At 39.4% G+C, this 25003-nt stretch overlaps 2 protein-coding genes across 2 annotated transcripts in view; both read left to right on the top strand.

Annotated features, from left to right (window-relative positions):
• The first annotated feature begins 541 nt into the window (after positions 1-541).
• LOC141546283 (uncharacterized) overlaps positions 542-25003 on the top strand; it is an 80850-nt gene continuing 56388 nt past the window's right edge. The window contains exon 1 of the mRNA XM_074273971.1: positions 542-632. The gene's annotated coding sequence lies outside the window, so the exon portion shown is untranslated. The remainder of the gene's footprint in view (positions 633-25003) is intronic.
• On the top strand, positions 551-11464 carry LOC141546282 (uncharacterized). Its single transcript, XM_074273968.1, has 5 exons — positions 551-632; positions 2107-2156; positions 3321-3447; positions 4600-4695; positions 7153-11464. The coding sequence occupies exons 2-5, from the start codon at positions 2127-2129 to the stop codon at positions 9582-9584; spliced, it is 2685 nt and encodes an 894-aa protein (XP_074130069.1). The 5' UTR covers positions 551-632; positions 2107-2126; the 3' UTR covers positions 9585-11464.

Here is a 25003-nt window from a genome sequence, read left to right on the forward strand (position 1 = left end):
TGCTGCAGGAGATGTTTTTGTGACAGGACTAAGGTGGGAGAGGCTCTGGGAGGCCTGAAGTCCAGGTCCTCGGTGTGATTGGACAGAAGGGCTCAGCCATCCTGGGGGAGGGATGGGGCGGGGCTCTTGGGACCAGGAAGACCCTCCCAGACTGGGCTGTCCGTAGGAAGGAAGTCTGAGCCAGGATCCCTCTGCTTTCTCGCCTATTTTGCCGTCCCTACTGCGGAAACTGGTCTACCTCCTTTGGGAGATTTGGTCTGTCCCCATTTTTCCCTGGGTGCTCCGCTGGTCTCCTGCTTTCCCCCCTTCGGGCTCAGATCGTTTCCCTAAATTCCTAAATGAGTTTTGGTCTCTCCCTTTCCCCCTTGGAGCTTTGATCTCTCCCGGTTTTTCCTTCAGAGCTCGGGTCTCTCCCCGTTTTTCCCTGGGAGGTCGGGTCACTCCCTTCACCAACCCCCCACCCCCACCCGCTCAGCTCTCCCCCCTTTCCCCGGGAGCTCAGCTCTCCCCCCTTTCCCCGGGAGCTCAGCTCTCTCCCCTTTCCCCCGGGAACTCAGCTCTCCCCCCTTTTCCCCCTTGGAGCTGGGATCACTCTCCATTCCTGCACCGAAGCCTGTGCTTGCAGCTCCCAGGTAGGTCGGAGCCCGCATGCCCCACATTTCCGGCTCCCACTGGCTGCCCTGGCCTTTGAGTCTCCTCTTCTGACCTTGGGGTACATGACCAACAAGTCTCCCAGGAGCACACTTCTACCCAGGCTGCCCCCTGCATGAGCCCCGACCCCTTAACCTTTCCCAGACTCCCAATCACTCCCCAGACTTGCCCAGATTCCCATTGGGACACACTCTCCCAGACTTCAGTCTCTGTCCATGATTTCAGCCTTCTGATCAGCACCCAGCTGTCCCGGCTCCCCATCCCATCTCTTGGTTAGAGATTCAGCTGTCCTGCTGTCAGACTCCAAGCCTGAGCTCTACCAGAAGTCCCAGCATTCCTCCCCAGCTCCCAGGCAGACCTCAGGGCACAGTTCTCCTGCTTTCCCAGCCTCAGCTGTCCAACACTTCTCCCCCCACTGGACCCGACTTCCAGGACTTCCATTGGTCTGTCCTGATCCCCAGACCTCCAGCTTCCCTGGCCCCTCTTCTCTCCCAGCCCTCAGAGTTGAATGCCAGACTGGATTTTGTCTCTCAGTCTCAGGCTTTCCTTGGTCACTCCCTGGGGTTCTATTCCAGAGCTTTCCCCAACCTCCACCTCCCCACTTTTGCTCCCTCCTATCCAAAGCAGTCTGCTGTACAGAATGATCATGTGTGTGTTAGTTGGGTAGAATGGAGGCAGGGAGGCAGAGGACCAGGTGGAGAGACCAGGGAGAGCTCTGACTCAGGAGCCATGGAGGCTGACTGACTGGTCTCCTCTCATCTGGGATCCCGACTCTAACCCTGCCTCCCGACTCTAACCCTAAATGCCCCTTCTACCTCTGAGGGAGAAGAGGGGTAAAAGAAGGGGAGCAGTCTTCTTGAGACCACCTCCCTTTCCAATCCTGACCCTCTCTACCTTGTTCTGAAGGGTGCAGACTCTCCCCCAGGGGCAGGGCCAGGGCCTTTGTAACTCCTGGAGGACCTCACACTCAGACAGGAATCCCTGTAGCCTTGCCTTCTGCTGAGAAAAAGAGGGGAAGTCCTCTCCTCCTCTGGGATGCTTCTTCCTCCCCTCCCCAGCTTCTTCTGGTGACCTAGTCCTGGCCCAAGAATTGGGTCAAAGGCAAACAGCAAAACTGGGGTGAAATTAAAACACTTCAGGGCCCCAAACCCCATTCTCCCAGGCCATGAAAGCAAAGGCAGGCGGCCTGGGACCAGGATGAGGGGAAGCTGGGCATTTCCATGCAGAGGGAAAGAAGGGAGGGACTCCCCTGGGGCTCCTGGCTTTCTCTGGGTTTTCAGAGAGACTTAAAGCCTCCCCATGGTGAGCTGTGACCTTTGTTAGGAAGAGCTTTGGCTGTTGTCACTTTTCTGGGCCCTCCAGGGTGGGAGCAGCAGGACTCTGAGAGAAAGACCAGGGACCAAAGGGAGGAACTTGAGAAAAAGGAGTCACTCTGGGTGTTTGCTACATCCACAGGGAGCCTGGAGCCAGAGGGAATGGGCCCTGGGAGCCTCGGACCTCCTCAGGTGAGTGCAGTCCATCCCAGACTTGACTAATAGCAGCAGTCATTATGCAATATGTCATAAGTAAATCTCCTTTTAGGTTTGTAAATTTTGTTGGTGATCTTTGAGCCAATTTTCATTCTTATTTCTTTAGGGAATCAAAGAGTATATTGATTATTTCTGCTTTTTTTATATCTCTGTGGAAGATCTCGGTATCTCAATGGTTAATTTTTCTAAAAGTACTATGTGTTGAAAAGAAATATGCATATTCCTCTATTGTTCCATTTAGAAGATGCCATAAGCCTTTTATTTCAAGTTTCTCTAGACATTTGTTCATCCCTTCTACTTTATCATTCTGTATTTCTTCATCCCCTTTTCCTCTTAGTCTTCTTGTGGATTATCCTCCCTCTCTTGCCCTCCAACTCATCCTGTTTCATTAGTTTTCTATTTTTGTTCATTTTTCTTCCCCTTTCTAACAAGGATTTCTCTTCCTCTCTTCAGTGTCCACCTTCCTTGGCTGTTTTCCCTAGATTCTTGTTCTCTGTCACATAGCTCCTCTGTTCACAGAGTCTTTTTTCCTTGACACTTCATGCAGTTAAAGGCTCCAAGGTTACTCTTCTGGGGCTGTGCTGTAGGAGCTTTCTGCCACTGCTTGTAGGCCAACTGCACAGATGCCTTCTTTTCAGAACATTGTTGTCCAGAAATGAAATAACAATAAAGGAAATAAACTGTGAAATGGGCCTCACACATACACCAGGACTGGGTCAGGGAAGCAATTCCTAATTCAACATAAACGTGTAAAGTACTCAGTTGCCATTCTCTTTTGCAAAAGGTTGTTTATTTAGGAGAAGAGGTTATAGATAAAAGGAAGAGCTAAAATAGGCGCGGGGAGAGGGAAATGGGGTTGGGAGAACAAAAGGGTTACCAATGAAGAGTGTGGAAGAATTCATTAAGGGAATGTACCTTGTGGCCTTAGGATGTCATTCCTTAAGATATTTCAAAATATCTTAAACTTAGTCAGTCTCTAAATGACCACAGATTCAAGAGTTGACTCTGCCTCTCAGAAAGCCTCCAACCTTTGGGCAAATTCCTGCTCTCTGCTTCTGTTTCCTCCTGCAAATTTGAGGGGGTTGGACTTTATTTATGAAGGGTTTTTCAGCCCAAATCTTCTGACTTTTGATGCTGCAGGAGGTTGTGACATTCAAGGACCTGGCTGTGGACTTTACCCGGGAGGAGTGGGGGCTCTTGGACCCCTCTCAGAAGGAGCTGTATAAAGAGGTCATGGTGGAGAATGCTCAGAACCTGTTTTCCCTGGGTAAGGGCACTTATAATTGCAAGTCTACAATCAAAGAGAATATCTTCATTACCCAGTGTGCAGGTTTTTGGTTGGGGGAAGAGAAAGGAAAGGACTGGTCTTTGTATTGTGTGACAGGACCTGAGAATGTCCTTAGTTGTTCATGAAGCTCTCTCTTACCCATTCCCAGGCCAAAGAATAAATCATGGGAAGCATCTCAAACATGGAACTAATCTTAGCCTCTACCTCGACATGAATTTTCTCCGCCAAAACTCTGAAAACTGCTCAGCCTTTCCTTTCCTTTTCCTTTCAACTCCTTCCTTTTTCACATGGGTCCAGTATTTGGAACATTATTCTTTTTAGCAAGCACCAGTTTGTAGCCAAAGCACCTGCTTGTCCCTCATATGGGAAGTTTCTTTTTAATCTGCCTTTGGATTGCCTCCATATTCCAGCACAAGAGGTGGGAAAGGAATAGAAGGGATTAAGCACATATTTCTACCTGCTGTTTGCCAGGAGCTGTGCCATATGCTTTCTTTACAATATGGTAACAGTACTATTTAAGAACAACTTCCAGCAAATAAGTTATTTTAATGATTCTAGGACCAATATTCATGACAGAGGACGAATCAAGAAAGATGCTGTTTTCATCCAGAGAGAAAAACTCAGAAATAGAAATATTGATAGCCTAATTTTACATACATATCTCTGTGTGTATGCATATTTATGTGTATCTGTATGTTTATTTCTTAATGTGTGTATATATATATATATATATATATATATATATATATATATATATGTATATACACATATATATATGTGTATATACACATACACATACACACACACAAAGTTTAAATGACTTGCCCAGAGGTATACAGTTAACAGCCCAGGTTTGGGATCAGAAGTTTCTGCTAGAAGGGAGCCTCACAGGATAGGAGGTGGGAGAAAGGGCCTTTGGCTCTGTCTCAGAGCAAGCTGTACAAATAGCAGGCACATCCTGCCTTAGGTGACTTGCTTTACAAGCCCCAGTGAGGGAGTATTGACTGATATGTCTGAACATCAGGGGCTGAATTTCAGCATGGAGCAGCTCTGCGTCCTCATCTTTTCACTAAGGAGAACTAAGTGACTAACTTCGCTCCATTTGTTTCTCTTACTTATTTCCTTGCTCAGGGCTTCCTGTTCCCCAGGAAGAGATGATCTCTTATTTTGAGCAAAGGGAAGCACTGTGGATGCTGGACCAAGAAGGCCTGAGGAGATGCTCTCCAGGTGAGTGAGGTGGAAGCAGGGGTATGAGAGCTATAGTTATAAGAGGCTTCTGGGAGTTACCCTGAAGTAAATGCTGATCTTGGGGCAGAAGGGACAGACTTGGAATTCTGTGTGGGATGTTTTTTGGCAGCAGTGTCCGGGGCTGGTCAATGAATCTGGCTGTGCGCTCCACAAAATGAGTGAGTCCCACTCCATGGTCCTGTAGGTCCCTTCCAGTGCTCACCTATGATCCTATAAGTCACTGTTTGGAATTTGGGGCAATGGAAGTTTCCTGAAAGTGTCCAAAGGGATTAGTTTTGGGGCATGAGCCATTTCTTAGAACTTCTTCTAGTCAGTAAACTATTAAAGGCCTGCTACATGGCAGCCCTGGGCTAAACACCTGCAACAAAAAGAGATGTGAGGCTCATCTCCTGCCCTTATGGAGGTCCCTTGCCACAGAGTGGTGGACAGACAATACACAATGACTATGGAGAGATCCACTGTGAACTAGATAAACTTAATAATTTAGAGCCTCAATGCATCATTAATTGATAAGGATCATGATGGTTTAAGGAGAGCAGAACTGGGGAGGAAAGAGCCAAAGTGAAATAAAATAGCTAGCATATATACAGCCCTGCGTGCCATGCTCTGCACTGTCTCATTTCATTCTCATCTGAAAACCAGAGAACTTAAGAGCTATTACTATGCCCATTTAACAGATAAAGAAACTGAATCCAACAGAGGTCCTCTAATTTGACTTGCAAGGTTCTTAGGTGTTAGTAAAACTCTGGGCTTCCTGATTCAAGGCCCTATCAACATTCTATCCACTGTAACTGTATTCTGATTTTGAAACAGATATGATGAACATGGTCTTACATGTATGATATATATAAATAAAAAAAAAAAAAAGAATTGGACAAGTTCCTGTGAAGACATGGGAATTCATTTTTTAAAAAAGTCTAGCCAGTCAAAAGCCATTGCTAGTTGCTGTTTAAAAAAAAAAAAAAAAAAAAAAAAAGGATTTATATTTCTATTGGCTCATGATAAATGTTGCCCTAAATGACTCAAGGGTCAATTACATATATTGTTTTTAGCACATCTTGTTTAGGGTATTAGAGATTGTATGAGATGGGTTTGCTAGCTAACTCAGGAGGGAGAAAACTACTCTGGTCCAGAGAGAGATAGCCCCTGAGGGACTTTGCAGGTTTGTGGCCATTTGTACATGAGTGTCCCAAGTTTCCTTAAATGCTAGAAACAATCTGATGTCAAGTTGAGAAACCAGAAGAATCTGTAGCACTTAGAAACAGCCAGAGTTTGATGGACTCAGTACACAGTCCTCCACAGCAGTGTACTGGTAATCATCATAGTCTGAAATCACTGCAGAAAGACTTGTAAAAGTGGAAATGTGCACATCTATGTGGTCCCAGAGCACAGCAATCTTTATAACCAAATCAGACATTTATTCTCCACTTTTAAGGTGCCACTAAGACATTTTTGGGTCAGATCCCTTGGATCGTTATCTCAATTATTCAAGGGCTTGGTGAGGTTCTGAAAGGGAAAGGATTGCAATAGTACAGCCTGCACTACCCTTCTATATCTCAGGATGATGAACTCAATTTTGTGTTTGAGACATTTTGACACATGGATAATTTCATGCATTTAAAAAAAAAATTGTCTTTGTCCAGATATGTAGAGGGCACATAATGATAATTAAAAAAAACAAAAACAAAAAAAGAAATGTGACAGCTATCTCAAAAAAATAATGGGTCAGAACAACATTGCTTTTACCTCAGGTAAATACAAAAAAAACCCAAAAAACCAACAACTATGTTAGCTTGCTGAATATGATCTCAGATAATGTAATAGAAAAAATAGAACTGCAAGAGATTGGCATGGAAATTTGTTATGGTTACAATCAAGACAGATCATGGAACAATTTGAGTATTTTTTATATATGTTCCAAATGTCATGTCAACGAAAAGGAGTGAAAGTGCAACTAATCAAAGAGAAAGGCGAAAACTGAGAGTGGAGATAGTTTGTGATATACTTAGGCAGAACATGCACATTGACATGGTGCAAATTCTACTCTTGGTGGCTGGGATTTGGACTGAGTCACTCAGCCATTCTGAGCTGATGACCTGAGTTGTACACCTAAGGAGAATGAAGGCACTCTCTGTATTGTCACAGGTTATTGTGAGGTTCCACTGTAATTGTGCATAAACTCATTAGCAATTAAATTATGTTTGGGATGAGAACTAATGGGACTTAAAATGATTGGTTCTGCCCATTTAAAATTTTTCTCTTTGCCTAGGAAAAAAGAAAATGACTTGTGCTAATGGTGGGAAGGGAATAGAAATATGTGTGAGCGTGTGTGTCTGCATCATAACTATGTTTGCTTTATTGTTTGCGCTCTCTCTCTCTCTCTCTCTCTCTCTCTCTCTCTCTCTCTCTCTCTCTCTCTCTCTTTTCTTTTGGAAGCAGAGATCAGACTTGAAATGAAAGAAACTCCTACGGAGCTAAGTCATTCTGTGGTAGAAAGTCCCAAGCAGTGGTTCATGATTGATGGATCCTGTGACTTTACTTGGAGAAAAAGCTCTGCAACACATGAGAGAATCCAGCTTAGAGAGAGACACTGTGAATGTAACGAATGTGGAAAAGGTTTTATAAAAAAGGAAAATCTCATTGCACAATCGAGAATCCACAAAGGACAGAAACCTTTTGAATGTAACCAGGGTGGAAAGGCTTTTACAAAGGGAGGATTTTTTAGTTTACATCCGAGAACCCACACTGGAGAAAAGCCTTATGACTGTAAACAATGTGGAAAGGGTTTTAGAGAAAAGGGAGCTCTTATAGTACATCAGAAAATCCACACTGGAGAGAAACCTTATGAATGTAACCAGTGTGGAAAGGCTTTTATAAAAAAAGAATCTCTTACTGTACATCAGAGAATCCACACTGGAGAGAAACCTTATGAATGTAACCAATGTGGAAAGGATTTTAGAAGCAAGGGAGCTCTTACTGTACATCACAGAATCCATACTGGAGAGAGACCTTATAAATGTAACCACTGTGGAAATGCTTTTAGAAGCAAGGGAGGTTTTAATGCACATCAGAGAATCCACACTGGAGAGAAACCTTATGAATGTAACCACTGTGGAAAGGCTTTTCGAATCAAGGGAGGTTTTAATGCACATCAGAGAATCCACACTGGAGAGAAACCTTATGAATGTAACCAATGTGGAAAGTCATTTGGAAGTAAGGGAGAACTTACTAGACATCAGATAATACACACTGGAGAGAAACCTTATGAATGTAACCACTGTGGAAAGGCTTTTAGAGAAAAGGGAGCTCTTACAGTACATCAGAGAATCCACACTGGAGAGAAACCTTATGAATGTAACCAATGTGGAAAGGCTTTTAGAGAAAAGGTAGTTCTTACTAGACATCAGAGAATCCACACTGGAGAGAAACCTTATAAATGTAACCAATGTGGAAAGTCATTTGGAAGGAAGGGAGATCTTACTAGACATCAGATAATGCACACTGGAGAGAAGCCTTATGAATGTAACCAGTGTGGAAAAGGTTTTAGAAAAAAGGAATCTCTTTTTTTACATCAGAGAATCCACACTGGAGAGAAGCCTTATGAATGTAACCAGTGTAGAAAGTCATTTGGAAGCAAGGGAGATCTTACTAGACATCAGGTAATGCACACTGGAGAGAAGCCTTATGAATGTAACCAGTGTGGAAAGACTTTTAGAAGGAAGGGAAATTGTACTGTACATCAGCAAACACACAATGGGGAAAAACCTTTTGAATGTAACCAATGTGGAAAGGGTTTTAGAAGCAAGGGAGCTCTTAATGAACATCAGATGGTGCATACTGGAGAGAAGCCTTATGAATGTAACCAGTGTGGAAAGGCTTTTAGAAGGAAGGGAAATCTTATTGTACATCAGCAAACACACACTGGAGAGAAATCTTATGAATGTAACCAGTGTGGGAAAGGTTTTATAAAAAAGGGAGCTCTTGTTTTACATCAGAGAATCCATACTGGAGAGAAACCTTATGAATGCAATCAATGTGGAAAATGTTTTATAATAAAGGGAACTCTTATTTTACATCAGAGAATCCACACTGGAGAGAAATCTTATGAATGTAACCAATGTGGAAAGTCATTTGGAAGCAAGGGAGATCTTACTGTACATCAGAGAATTCATACTGGAGAGAAGCCTTATGAATGTAACCAATGTGGAAAGGCTTTTAGAAGCAAGGGAGGTTTTATTGGACATCAGAGAATCCACACTGGAGAGAAGCCTTATGAATGTAACCAATGTGGAAAGGCTTTTAAACATAAGGTATCTCTTACTGTACATCAGGTAATCCACACTGGAGAGAAACCTCATGAATGTAACCAATGTGGAAAGGCTTTTAGAGATAAGGGCAAACTTATTGTACATCAGAGAATCCACACTGGAGAGAAACCATATGAATGTAACCAGTGTGGAAAGGCTTTTAGAGAAAAGGGGGTTCTTACTGTACATCAGAGAATCCACACTGGAGAGAAACCTTATGAATGTAACCAGTGTGGAAAAGGTTTTAGAAAAAAGGAATCTCTTATTTTACATCAGAGAATCCACACTGGAGAGAAGCCTTATGAATGTAACCAGTGTGGAAAAAGTTTTATAAAAAAAGGAGCTCTTATTTTACATCAGAGAATCCACACTGGAGAGAAACCTTATGAATGTAACCACTGTGGAAAGGCTTTTAGAAGGAAGGGAAATCTTATTGTACATCAGCAAACACACATTGGAGAGAAATCTTATGCATGTACTCACTGTGGAAAGGCCTTTAGAAGGAAGGGAAATTTTATTGTACATCAGCAAACACACAATGTTTTAAGAAAAACCTTATAAATGTAACCAGTGTGGAAAGGGTTTTAGAAGCAAGGGGGCTCTTACTGGACTCAGATGATGCATACTGGAGAGAAGCCTTAGGAATGTAATCAGGGTAGAAAGGCTTTTACAAAAAGAGGATTTATTACTTTACATCCGAGAGCCATACTAAAGAGAAGCCTTAGGAAAGTAACCAATATTGAAAAGGTTTTAACAAAAAGAAATCTCATATCAGAGGATTCACACTGGAGAGAAGCCTTATGAATGTAACCAGTATGGAAAGGCTTTTAGACATGAATCTATTCTTACTAACCATGTGTCTACCCACACTTAAAAGAAACTCTATGACTTTATTCAATGTTGAAAAGCTTTTACAAATAGAATTTCTTACTAGATATCAATGAATCCAGCTATTAGACAGAAACCTTCTCAATGTAACCAATATGAAAAGGCTTTTGGGGGAAACCTGGAACACTAATGTATTGTTGGTGGAGTTGGGAACAGATCCAGTCATTGTTGAACAATATGGAACTATACCAAATCAAAAAGTGCATACCCTTTGATCTAGCATTGTTTCTACTGGGCTTATTTGCCAAAGAGATCCTATAGGAGGGGAAGGGACCCACATGTGCAGAAATGTTTCTGCCAACCCTATTATAGTAGCAAGAAACTGGAAACTAAGTGGATGCCCATCTATTGAAGAATGGCAGAATAAGTTATAGCACATGAATGTTATGGAATATTATTGTTCTATAAGGAATGATCAGCAGGATGATACCAGAGAGGCCTGGGGAGACCTACATAAATTAATGCAAAGTAAAGTGAGCATAACCAAGAGATCATCATACATGACAACAGCAAGACTATACAATGAGCAGTTCTTGTGGACATGGATCTTCAACAATGACATGATTCAGAACAGTTCCAATGATCTTATGATGAAGAGAGCCATTTACACTGAGAGAGGACTGTGGGAACTGAGTATGGATCACAACATAGCATTTGCACTCTTTGTGTTGTTGTTTGCTTGCATTCTGTTTTTTTTTTTTTTTTTTCTCATTTTTCCCCTTTTGATCTGATTTTTCTGATACAACAAAATAATTGCATATATATGTATGCATAGATTGGATTTAAGATATATTTTCACCACGTTTAATGTATATTGGATTACTTACCATGTAGTTGAGGGTGTGGGGAGAAGGTGGGGATGATATTGATAACATAAGTTTTTGCAAGCCTCAATGTTGAAAAATCAATGCATATGTTTTGAAAATCAAAAGCTATAAATATATATATTTTTAAAGTAAGTTCCTACTAGATACCAGATAATTCACACTGGAAAAAAAAAAAAAAACATATGAATGTAATCATTGGGGAATTGCTTTTTGAAATGGGGAATCATTTACTCTACATCAGAGAATCCACACTGAAAAGACACTTTATGAATCATCTATGATACAATTAGCTATTCTCAGCAATAAAATAATCCAAGATAATTCCAAAAGACTCAAGCTGGAAAATGCTGTCCACATACATAGAGAGAATTATAGTCTGAAGAGGAATTAAAGCAGAGTATTTTAACTTTTTTTTCCCCCCCCATCATGGCTTTTCCCTTGTGCTCTGTTCTTTTTTCTCAACATGACTAATGTGGAAAATGTTTATCATGATTGTACCTGTATAATCGTCATTGTGCTTGGTGTTTTGGGATGGCAAGGTAGAGAGGGAGGAAGAAAAACATCTTGGAACTCAAAATCTTACAGTGATAAAAGTTGAAAACTTAATATGTAATTGTAAAAAATATTAGGTGAAAAAAAAGAATCATTGCACTAAAAATAATTAAAAACTGAGTAGGTCAAAGAGCAAACTCTAGAAAAAATATCATTAAAAATTACAAAAATGTATACATATACTTAACATATACTTTAACATATATAACTTGTATTGGTCTATCTGCCATCTGGGGGAGGGGGTGGGGGGAAGGAGGTGAAAAATTGGAACAAAAGTTTTTGCAACTGTCAATGCTGAAAAATTACTCATGCATATATCTTGTAAATAAAAAGCTATAATTTAAAAAAAAAAAAGAGAAAAATTACAAAAATGAAGCAATATTCCAAAAATTTATAGAATACAGTCTAATATAACATTTCATACACCCTAGTAATTATACATTTTCAATTAGGTAATTCATTGATATCTCAAATTTACCACATCCAAAACAAAACCTATTAACTTCCAGCTAAATCATATCCCTCTTCCAAATATCCATATTTCAGTTGAGGGTATCACCACATCTCCCAATAACACAAATTGAAAATCCTGTAACACTATCTCTCAAATCTCATATCTGATCAATTACTAAATTTGATAATTTCTATGAACACTGTATCTTTAATATTACTCCTTAATTCATACATCAATTGAATTAGAATTTAGGTTCTTATCACATCTTATGTGGGTTCTAATTTCAATCAGAACTCTACTTTCAAATCGTTCTTCCATTAAGTTGCCAAAGTGGTATTCCCCAATGTAGGGGAACAAATATCACTCTTCTACTCAGTAACTCCAAAAGTAGAGAATAAGTTTAAATTAGAAAACACCCTCATCATTCCAGTGAGTGGTGCTTGAAGATCTGTTTTCACATAAAAGTTGTGCAGGTCAACTGTTGGAGTAGAGCCAAGATGGGGGAAAGAACACACCTTTCTCTCTGACCTTCTTTACACCTTCAAAATAATTACAAAAGCCAGCCTCTGAATTAGCTCTGGACTGGCAGAACCCCATAAATATTGGGAGGTGCAACAAATTATGAGAAGAAAATTTGGAAGATTGCCAGAAAAGGTCTGTTTCAAACAGAAATGGGAGGGAGGCAACCCAAAACAAACAGCTGACCACAAATGCCAGGGAAGACAGGACAGAGCCCCAGGGCAGCATTTCAGACTCTGCATGGTACAGTGGAGAGATGGTACAGACTCTACATGGTACAGTTGCTGACTTTACTGGCATTGCAGACTCTGAGTAGTACAACCAGGAATCTACAGCAGTGTTGGCCACTCTCCCCTGATTACAAGGCAGTAGATCATCAGAGAAGTTATAAAATATCCAACACAAACACAAAATATCAATAGTGAACACCAAAATGCCAGAATCTCACCAAACCTGGCCATGCCCACCCAGCACCCAGAGTAAATCAACACTGACCCAGCACAGCTGTGGTGCTTGGAAAACCTCCCTCCCCTTAAAGGCAGACCTTAGCTTAAAATAAATAAATAAATAAAAATCAGTAAAAAAGTAAAGAGGATTCTAATGATTGACAGCTTCTATGGTGAAAGAGAAGAACAGATTTCAAACTTTCAGGAGACTAAAGGCAGATTGTCTCCAGATGAAGCAATATAACCTGGCCCCTATCACACAAGGCTCTCCTAGAAGAAATTAAAAAGGATCTTAAAAGAGAACTAGAAGAAAAATGGGAAAAGGAAATGAAAAATTTGCAAGAGGGTCTATAAAAGGCAACACAGAAACTATCTAAAGAAAATTCACTACAAAATGGACTTAGTGAAATGGAAAAAACATATAATTCATTAAAAGATAAATCTGATAAAATGGAAAAAGAAAGCAACTCCAAGAAAAACAGAATTTGTGAAATGGAAAAAGAAGATAACTCCTTAAAAAATAAAATTTATGAAATGGAAAAAAATTCCATAGAACAAAACTGTTTATTTAAAAATTCAATTAGACAAATACAAAAAGAAGTTTTAAAAAAAGGTAAATAAAGAAAATAACTCATAAAAATTCAGAATTGAATAAATGGAAATGAATGACTCCATAAGACAACAAGAATCAATCAAGCAAAATCAAAAAAAAAAAAAAAACAAAACAAACAAACAAAAAAACACAGAAAGAAATGTAAAATACCTAACAGGGAAAACAACTAACACAGAAAGTAGATCTAGGAGAGACAATCTAAGGATTACTAGACTCCCTGAAATATATGATGATAAAAAGACCCTAGACACTATCAGAAAATCATCAAAGAGAACTGCCCAGATATCATAGAAACAGAAGGCAAAATGACCATTGAAAGAATTCACCAAATACCTCCTGAAAGAGACCCCAAAATTAAAACCCCAAGGAATATCATGGCTAAATTTGAGAACTATCAGACCAAGGAAAAAATATCACAAGCAGACAGAAAGAAACAATTCAAATACTGAGGAGCCACAATAAGGATTACTGAGGACCTAGCAGCTTCCACTTTAAAGGATTGAAGGGCTTGGAATCTGATATTCTGAAAGGCAAAGGAACTTGGAATGCAGCCATGAATAAATTACCCTGCTAAACTGAGATTTTCTTTCAGGGAAGACGATGGACATTCAATGAAACTGGTGAATTTTATCTATTTTTCATGAAAAGTCCAGAGCTAAACAAAAAAATTGACCTCCAAATATAGAACTCAAGAGAAGCATAAAAAAGAATAATAATAATAATAACAATTCTTGAGAACTGTATTTCAGTTATGGGTGTACATTGAGAGTACATGTATTATCTGATTTTACTTTATATAAAAAAGAAACCAGAGATGGAAAGAGAATCATAACAGGAAAAAAAAGGGGTGAAAGTGGAGGTAAAATGAGGGAAATTACATCTCAGGAAGAGGCAAAGAAAACATTATAACTGAGGGAAAGAAGGGAGGGTGTTGAATATGTGTGAATCTTACTCTCATCAGATTTGACCCAAAGAAACATCTCTCATCTTATAGAAAAGTGGGAGGGGAAAAGGGAAATGGGAAGGGGTAGGCAAAATAGAAGGGAAAAGATAAATAGTAGAAGCAAGGAATAAGAAAAGGGGAAGATCTCTAAAGGGAGGGGACTGCTTGAGTCAAGTAGTGCCCATAAGTAAAATTCTGGGGAGGAGGGAAAGAAAAGTATAATTTGGGGTTAGTAAGATGGCAGGAAACACAGAATTAGTAGTTTTAACTGTAAATGTGAATGGGGTAAATTCTCCCCTAAAATGTAAGTAGATAGCAGACTGGATTAAAAGCCAGAATCCTACAATATATTGTTTACAAGAAACAATTATGATTATAGGTTTGACAGGATGGGATTACAAGTCAACCCCTGGATGAGAGAACCACTCTGGGGCATTGAGAGATAGCCACTCGGGGTCTTTGCATACATGTGGTCATTTACATATGAATATCCAATCTTCCTGGAGTTGTGGAAGCAATTTGATGTCAAGTTAAGTTTCTGAAAAACTAGGCTACACTTACTAGCAGAGTTTGATATAATCACTGTACAATTCCAAAAAGCAGGGTGCTCCTGATCATGATAGTTTAGAATCACTGAAGAAAGACAACAGATGAGGTAGAAACAAGACATACTTGTACAGAAGAATAAATGTCTAGCCAGGCTCGTCACTTAAGAAAAGACAAAAGGATGAATATCTACACCCAGAGCAGTTTTGCCTTTGGAGTATCCCTGACTTTAGGGTGCTAGGGAAACATCAGGGCTTCCTCCTCAAGACAGTCCATTAAAAAATCAAAAACAAGAATCTCATCTATTAGATTCTTTATTGCTTCCCTAGGCCTTGGCAGTAATGAAAATTCCTGGGCACAGCTGAGAAAACTGTTGCAGCCATCTTTTAAGAGCTCAAAGCATATGAGCTGTTTGATCTCAAGAGATGAGATGAATCAGGAGGAAGACTCATAAGAGTGTGAAAAGACCTCCAGTTTAGTATGCTGCACAGCTTTGTTGATACACAGTTTTACAAGCATGATCAGCGCTTGCTGATCAGTAGGCAATCCCCAATCACCATTCAGAGAAATACCTTGTGGGCATTGTATATGCAGGGTATCTGCCAATGGGAGGAAAGCCAATCCAGAAATTTAGCAGCCCATTCACAGGCAAGAGGCCCTGACAAGGCATCCCTGCTCATGAGCAACTAGCTGTCAGCCTCAGCTTAGACCCATTTCAACAATCACAAATCAAAGCTCCTTGCTCAACAAAGGCGTTTCTGCAATGTGGCAGGAAAATTATTGTGCATCAAAGGTTGAGGTGGCCTCAGTATTCTCTCTTAGTAGGGTCCCATAACTAAGAAGAAAACACCCTTCATGACCAAGCAAATTATTGCACTGACCAAACAGCTGAGACCCTGGTGGTAACTCTCCAGATGCTAGAAGGCAAAACTTCAAGAGCAGAAGTCTCCATGGAACTTACTCTTTTCCCCATAAGTATAAACTTTAGCTTGTTCATCTCAGCATGAAGGTGTAAGGGAGAAGTTGCCATGGCCCAGAAGAGAATGCTTATCACAAAGCAAGAAAAGCTTCCAAAGGAGGGATGTAAACTCCTTAGGACTACACTGAAGCCAATGGACTTACGGTTCTCCTAAGAATTTGTTTCTCCCTCCTATAGATCTCTCTTCATTCATTCATTCCAGGACCCAACAAGTTGGAGGAAGTACCTAAAAATACTGCTGAGGGAAGTTTCCCAGGGCTTCTTTCACTGCCTATGAGATAAGTCCAAGCTGCCCCAAGAATGATGGATCCAAGCTTCTGAAACTAGCTTCCTCTCCCAGATGTTCCCTTCCAAACCTGGCAGATGGACTTCATTCAATTGCCAACTGCCCATGGTTCCAAATATGCTTTGGGGATAGTTTATACACTTTCCCAGTAGGTGGCAGAGTTCCACTGTCATACTGCCATAGGCTTTGGGCTAGCAAAAATCCTCTTAGACAAAGCAATCCAGACCCACATGGGCCACAATGTGCCAGCTCTTTGTGCAGTTGCAAAGAATTGAAAAATAAATATGTGTCTGTCTATTAGAGAATGGCCAGCTAAGTTGTGGTACATGAAGGCAATGAAATAGTATTGTTCTGTAAAAATGATGAATGAACTGGTTTGGGAAAGGCCTGGAGTTACATGAACTGAGGCTGATCCAAACAAGCAGAACAAGAAGTACATTTTACACAGTACCAGGAAGAATGTGCAATGATCAACTAGGAAAACCTTGGCCCTCCTTAGAGGTTCAGGGATGCAAAGCAATCCCAATAGATTTTGCACAGAAAATGCCATCTGGATCCACACAAAGAACTAAGGAGACTGAATGTAAATCAACACATGCTAGGTTCTCTATTTTTTTCTTTTGTTCTTGTTTTTCTTTTTTAATCTCTTCAATGGTTTTGCACTTTAGCTATCATTTTTCTCTCCCCAGAACATGCATAAAACAATGTGTATTAAGAACAAATAAATTCACTAGGGAAATAAAGAGAAAAATCATTCCATTATGTAGGGTTCATAAAGAACTACATAGTAATAGATGTACCCATTTTACAAGAGCTTCATTACCAAAGGTGCTTTCATCCTGGTCAATCACTCAGCACCAACATTGTGCCTTTCACCCCCCCAGTCACCAAGGATGGGAAAACAGTTAATGGAATACTTAACCCCCATTATTAAATTTATGGAACAGCTTGATAGGAAGAAGGTAGGTCCTTAGGAGATAATGTCAGGACCCCCTGATACCACTGTATCCATTGTGAAAGCATAGCAACTTAATGCTCCCTCCTACAGAACTCTATTGTGATAATCTCTAAAAACATTATCAGAGACTTGCCAACTTATCTCTCAGTCCCATTCTTTAGGAATCAAAACTGAATCTCAGCTCCTACTGCAGTCCCGTGACTGGGTCTGCTGGAATCCCTGAAAGCTCCTTGGAGCCATGGTGGAAAGGTCCCTTTGAAGTCCTGCTCACCACTCCCACTGCAGCCAGACTCAAGGTTGTGTACTTGTGCTTCCACCTGTCACATCCTAAAAGGGCAATACCACCTGCTAGATTGCAGAACCTAAAGTACACCATTGGATTTGCAAGGTGAGATAAGCCCGAGGTTCTGCAATCCAGGTAGGTGATTCTGTTCCCAAATTCCTGAACCTCTCCAGGCTGAGAAGCCAACTGTTCTGGTTTGCTTCATAGAACAGTAGCTCATATAAAGGAAGCAGCCAGTGCCCCCTATCATTTCTTCTATCCCCATTCTCACACTCCCAAAGTAATCCTTAGAAGAAAAACTACTCATTTGAGAAAGATGCACATTAACCCAGAACTAATGGTCTTAGTAGCAGGTTTTCCTCCTTTTTTAGAGGATCTCTCTGATTTTGTCTACACCACGCTCAAGTTGTCCCTATTTAAAGGAAATCACTGGGTTGAAGTTCCTCTCTGCTTAAAGCTGTCACGCCATCAGCAATAGATGCTAACTTTCCTGACTATTGCAACTCTGTTGGCATCTATTGGATCTCTGACCTATACCATAGCCACCTTTGGCTCACTGTGCCCCTCTGTCAGAAGCATCTTGATAGAACTAGCCATGGCCTGAAGCATCCAGGGAAGCTTGTCACAAACCACCAAATGCAGGTTTATTCACTTGACCTCACAAAATTATAAAACCATAGGGTGCTGGACACCCTAACACTGTATCATCACTGAGGAGACATGTTGTTTCTTTTTTAACTGATACCTTTAAAGAATAAGACCTTAGTGCTCTAAACATGCAAGCAGAAGACATATGGAAGCGAGGTCTGAAGAATGTGTTCCCCTTACCTTCTTTCATTCTGATTGCCTGAAAATGTCTTCATTCTGCCCTCTTGGTTTGATGTTTCTCATCTTTATTTGGTTTGCCATCCTCCTTGGCATTTACTTTACAACTCACTCATTTTACATAAAATCCAAATCCTGTCCCAAATCAATGTCTTCATGAGTCTTCAGGGTCATTCCAACCTTTTGATTAGAAGGAGAAAATAAGGAAATATTATGATTTTTAAAATGTTTTATTGTATTAAAGCTTTTTATTTACAAAACCTATCCATGGATAATGTTGTAGTATATGAAAGTAATGGAATATTGTTCTATGGGAAATGGTCAGAAGGCTGATGTCAGAGAGGCCTGGAGAAACTTACATGAACTGATGCTAAGTCAGTGAGTAGAACCAGGAGAAAGGTACAGACAGCAAAAACAAGATTATGGGACCATCAACTGTGACAGACGTGGCTTTTTTCAACAATGAGGTCATTCAGGCCTGTTCCAATAGACGTGTGATGGAGAGAGCAGCTACACCCAGAGAGAGGCCTCTAGGGATTGAATGTACATCACAACATGGCACTGGCATCTTTTGTTGTTGTTTACTTTTCTCTTTCTCAGGTTTTTTTTTTGTTTTTTATTTTTTATTTTTGATCTGATCTTTCTTGGGCAGCATGATAATGTATTACTATGGATAGAAGAATTGACACCTTTAACTTATATTGGATAACTTGCTGTCTTGGGGAGGAGAGTAAGGGAAGGATTGGAGAAAAATCTGTAAGAAAAGATTTTGCAAGGATGAATGCAACTATCTTTGCATGTATTTTGAAAATAAAAAGCTTTTTAAAAATCAATGCTATTTTAAAATAGAAAAAAAAAATCCACTGGAGAAAACAGCTTTATAAATAGAGTTGGCCAAATGAAAAAGGAGATTAAAAAGCTACCTGAAAAAATAATTCATTAAAAATTTGAATTAGACTAATGGAAGCTAATGACTCAAGGAGACAGCAAGAATCAGTACACACATCCACCCCTCATTGGAAAAACAAGCAATATGGAAAAGAGATGCAAGTGAGATAATTTGAGAATTAGTGGAGTACTAGAAAACCATGATCCATGATCCAAAAAACAGTTTGGACAAAGTCCTTCAGAAAGTCGTCAAGAAAAACTACCCTGGTATCCTTGAAGAAGTACAGTGTTCCTTTCAGTTAAATGCAAAAGTTCAGTGTTCCTCTCAGTCACTTTTCCATTGAAGAAAAATGCTAATGCTAACTCACAAAGTGTGCTGCTCTCATTAAATGCCTTAATCCAAAAGGAATTGCAATTTTAACACCAAGTGCAAATCCATTCATGTCAAGGAATTCTATTACCTTCCCTACTTTTAACTACCCAGATTCAATTCTAGGACATCTGGCGCTATTCCTGCCAGCCAGGATGACACCATTCCTGAAAGTATCATCCCTAGGAAGATCTGTACAAGTAAAGATTTGCTATTTCTCATAAATTGTTTCTGCATGATCCAGTTAGAAAGCATCAACATATTCAAGAGGAAAAGAAGGGTCATTACCAGGCACATTTCAGACTTGGAATCAATTGGATTGCCCTGCCCCTTGATGGCCTCAGTCCCTTAATCATCTGTATTGTTTCTCCTCCCACCTACTTCTGTTCTTGGTTCTAGCCTTTAAAACAGGAGAGGGAAGGCTGCCTTCCATGTTCCAGGTCTTTGAGTTCAGTGTCAAAGTCATTGCCCTTCTTTATTAGTAAAGTCTTGCTTAAGTAACAGACTTTGTGCTCAGAACTTTCTGACTCAGTTGACCTGATTTTACTTGTGAAAAGTAGGCTTGATGGTCTTTAGACCACCCATGCAATCCCTCCTGAAGGAAAGCTTCCACTAATACAATCTGTGCATGGAAATCACTGTCATCAATTAAGCATGATTGCCTTGAAGCCAGCAGGATAGTCTAACTTGATCTGTTGTTCAGGCATTTCACTTGTGTTTGAGTCTTTGTGTTTGTGGGTATAAGAAGAGGGTTCTTGGCAAAGATCCTGGAGTGGTTTGTTATTTCCTTCTTTGGCTCATTTTAAAATGAGGAAACTGAGGCAAACAGGGTGAAGTGACTTGACCAGGTTCCCATACCTAGTAATTATATGAAAGTGGATTTGAACTCATGAAGCTGAATCTTCCTGATTGCAAAAGCTCTACACACTTTGGTCCCTCCCCTCATCCCCCAACTGCCTTCTGTCTCACTTTAAAGGAAGTTGTAAGCTTATAGGGCATTGGCCATTGAGTCATTTAATCATGTCAACTCTTTTTGACCCCATGGGCCACAGCATGCCAGGACCTTCCATTTGTCAAAATCTGTGCAAGGTCATGTTCCTGATTGTCCTGACCCTACCACAGAATCCTCAGCATTCCCTTTCTCCTTTTATGGGGTTCAAGCATTCCAGCTTTAGTGATTGACCTTGCAGAGAATGGTCAGAATTAATTTCTTTAATTACTGACTTATTTCATCTTTTTGCTGTCCAAAGGACTTTCTCCAGGGACACAATTGAAGTGCTGATTGTGGCCCACCAGCTTTCCTTGTTCTGCAAGCCTCATCTCCTGGATATCCCAAAGCTTTGGCTCTGGACTTTTGTTGGCAAGGTGACATCTCTGCTTTTTTGTAAGCTGTCCAGAGTTGCCAAAGTTTTCCTTCAAAGCAGCAAGCATCTTTTCATTTCATAGTGACACCTGTCATCTGCAATGTTCTTTTAATGCAAGGCTATAAAATCTGACACTGCTTCCATTTCTTCTCCCTCTATTTGTTACAAGATTTCATTGTTTGTTTGTTTTTTTTTTCTAATTTAGCTTCAATTATTCCTTATTTTTTTTTTTTATTTATGGACTACAATAATCATTTTCATAACAGTACAGTAAAAAGACTGCACATGAAAGTATAAATCAATTATACGAAATTTGCTATTTCTTGCAAATGGACAAAAAAAAAATCATATAATTCTTTTTTTTTTTTTTTCCCCTTCAGCACCTAGACCTGGCTACCATTAGATATAAATAAGTTTAATATTTCTGAAAATTACTCTCCATACATTTCTAATCATCAATTCTTTCTCCTAATGCATACAGTATCTGCCTTCACATGCCCTCTATGTTAATTTGGATATTTATAATAGATACAATAACTTACTCAAAGTTGTTCTTTAAATAATATTGTTGTTATTACTGCATACAATGTTGTCTTATTTTTGGTCCTCTCACCCTTCTGTATTTTGGAATAGTCTTTCCATGTTTTTCTAAAATTTCGAGTTCATCACTTCTTAAATCACAGTAGTATTCCATCATAATCTTGTACCACAACTTGTGTGATCGTTCCTAAGGTGACAGGCTTCTCTGCAATTTCTAGTTCTTAGCCATCACAAAGAGTGCAGCTACAAACAATTTTGAGTGTGTTTTTCCACACATAATATTTAGAATGGATCCAATATTGGTATGCCTAAAGGGCACTGCACAATGATTATTTCATATTATAATTCCCAACAATTAATTGACTCTCAATTTCTCCATATCCTCTTCAAAATTTGTCACTTTCTCCTCTCTTTTTAGACAATCTGATTGGAGTAAAATGATATTTCCAAGTAGTGTTAATATGAGTTTCTCTGATCTATGAGGATCTACAGCCTTTTAAAAACATGACTATTAAAATAACTACCAATAGTATAAAATATTTAGGAATCTATCTGCCAAGGGAAAATCAGAAACTATATGAGCAAAACTACAAAACACTTTCCACACAAATTAAGTCTGATCTAACCAATTGGAAAAATATTAAATGCTCTTGGATAGGGTGAGCAAATATAATAAAGATGACAATACTACCTAAACTGGTCTATTTACTTAGCGCTATACCAATCAGACTCCCAAAAAACTAATTTAATAACTTAGAAAAAATAACAACAAAGTTCATATGGAAAAACAAAAGGTCAAGAATTTCAAGGGAATTAATGAAAAAAAAAATCAAATGAAGGTAGCCTAGCTGCACCAGATCTAAAATTATATTATAAAGCATGTTTACCAAAACCATTTGGTATTGACTAAGAAATAGACTTGTTGATCAGTGGAATAGGTTAGGTCCAACGGACAAAATAATCAATAACTCTAATAACCTAGTGTTTGACAAACCCAAGGACCCCAGCCTTTGGGATAAGAACTCAATGTTTGAGAAAAATTGCTGGGAAAATTGGAAATTAATATGGCAGAAACTAGGTCAATACCTAACACACTTAATACCGTACACCAAGGTCAGATCAAAATGGGTTCATGACCTGGGAATAAAGAATGAAATTATAAATAAATTAGAGGAACATATAATAGTTTACCTCTAAGACCTGTGGAAGAGGAAGGAATTTATGTCCAAAGAAGAACTAGAGATCATTATTGATCACAAAGTAGAAAACTTTGATTATATCAAATTGAAAAGTTTTTGTACAAACAAAACTAATGCAAATAAGATTAGAAGGGAAACAATAAACTGGGAAAACATTTTTACAGTCAAAGGTTCAGATAAAGGCCTCAATTCCAAAATATATAGAGAATTGACTCTAATTTATATCAAGCCAATCTCCAATTGATAAATGGTCAAAGGATATTAACAGACAATTTTCAGATAAAGAAATTGAAACTGTTTCTAGTCATATGAAAAGATGCTCCAAATCATTATTAATCAGAGAAATGCAAAATTAAGACAACTCTGAGATACCACTACACACCTGTCAGATTGGCTAGAATACAGGGAAAGGTAATGCAGAATGTTGGAGAGGATGTGGGAAAACAGGGACACTAATACATTGTTGGTGGAACTGTGAATACATCCAGCCATTCTGGAGAGCAATTTGGAACTATGCTCAAAAAGTTATCAAAATGTGCATACCCTTTTGATCCAGCTACTGTTGCTCCTGGGTTTGTATCCCAAAGAGATCTTAAAGAAGGGAAAGGGACCTGTATGTGCAAGAATGTTTGTGGCAGCCCTCTTTGTAGTGGCCAGAAACTGGAAACTACGTGGGTGCCCAGCAACTGGAGAATGGCTGGATAAATTGTGGTATATGAATGTTATGGAATATTATTGTTCTGTAAGAAATGACCAACAGGATGATTTCAGAAAGGCCTGGAGAGAATGACATGAACTGATGCTGATGAAATGAACAGGACCAGGAGATCATCATGTACTTCCACAACAATACTATATGATTATCAATTCTGATGGACGTGGCCATTTTCAACAATGAGATGAACCAAATCAGTTCCAATAGAGCAGTAATGAACTGAACCAGCTACACCCAGCGAAAGAACTCTGGGAGATGACTATGAACCACTACATAGAATTCCCAATCCCTCTAATTCGGTCCACCTGCAGTTTGGATTTCCTTTACAGGTTAATTGTACACTATTTCAAAGTCTGATACTTTTTGTACAGCAAAACAACTGTTTGGTCATGTATACATGTATTGTATTTAACTTATACTCTATCATATTTAACATGTATTGGTCAACCTGCCATGGGGGGGAAGGGGGAAGAGGGGAAAAATTAGAACAAAAGGCTTGGCAATGTTATAAAATTTACCAATGCATATATCTAGTAAATAAAAACTATTAAAAAAAAAGAAAATATATATAATAACTTAAAAAATGACTATAAATTCTTTTGATTTCTTCTTTGAAAAACTGTCCATTCATTTTATTTATCCCTTGGGGGAATAATTCATATTCTTATGTCTGTAACAAAGTTCTATTTGCTATTTGCGAATTACTTTCTATCTTATTTTTACTCCCTACTTTCTTCATTAGCTTCTCCTTTTGCCCTCTCCCTGCTACTTTCTTTCACTCTCCTATTCCTTATGTTACCCAGTCCTTTAAATTCCCATCCCTGATTTTTTCCCTCCACTTCTAATTTTAGTCTATACTCCCTTCAAAAAGTTCGAATCCCATCCTATCCCAGTTCTCTCGCCTTCTCATCAAGTTTATAGCTCTGAAGGCTTTACCATGACAATCCATCAGTTTAATACCTAACAACTGTGCTCCTCTACATTCATGTAGCTAGTTTGGAAGAAATGAAAGATCTTTCCCTGCTGATTGACAACAGTAAACTGCTCCCACACAAGTGAGATATCCACTTATGTCATTCATATTTTTATCATATACCACGGGGATTTTTTATCCTAATCTTATTTGTTTTAAAGCTGTATACACACACGTATATATACATATACATAAATACATACATATACAGAGAATGTGACATTCTGAAACAAAGTTCTTTTTTATTCTTTGTTATTCTCTGCTTCAGTGATGTTCATATCAGTGCTGTTAAGGTTTAAGCTGGCTCTCACTACCTGACCTGGTTATTGTAATAGCAAAGTAGGATTGTATTAATATCTATTTTGTTAGAAATTTTCCCAGAGGAGGAGATCTCTGCAAATGACCTGTACTGAAGAAGCACATTCTCTAGAAGCTGCTCTCAATCCCCACTCACTTCAGGACACCTAAGACAAGAGATCTCCAGAGGCCTAGAGGGCTACACCAGAGACTTCTCATCACCATCTCTTTGAGGACTTGCCACATCTAGTCAATGAAGTCAAAGTAGAGTTTTTCTTTGTTTTGGACCTCCCATGTTTTCTCCATAATCCAAAGAAGGTTCCCAATTTGGTCCTCGCCTATGTAATGCTCTTGCTCTGTGGCTAGGTGGTAGCAGTAGCTAGAGAATGCTCGGCCTGGAGTCCAAAAGACTCATCCTAAATTTCAATCTGGTCTCAGATCCTAACTAGCTTAGTGACCCATGGTAAGTACCTTAATTTTCTCGTCCTCAGTTTCCTTATTTACAAAATGACCTG

This window comes from Sminthopsis crassicaudata, chromosome 6, assembly GCF_048593235.1.
Source record: "Sminthopsis crassicaudata isolate SCR6 chromosome 6, ASM4859323v1, whole genome shotgun sequence".
Lineage (NCBI taxonomy): Eukaryota > Metazoa > Chordata > Mammalia > Dasyuromorphia > Dasyuridae > Sminthopsis > Sminthopsis crassicaudata.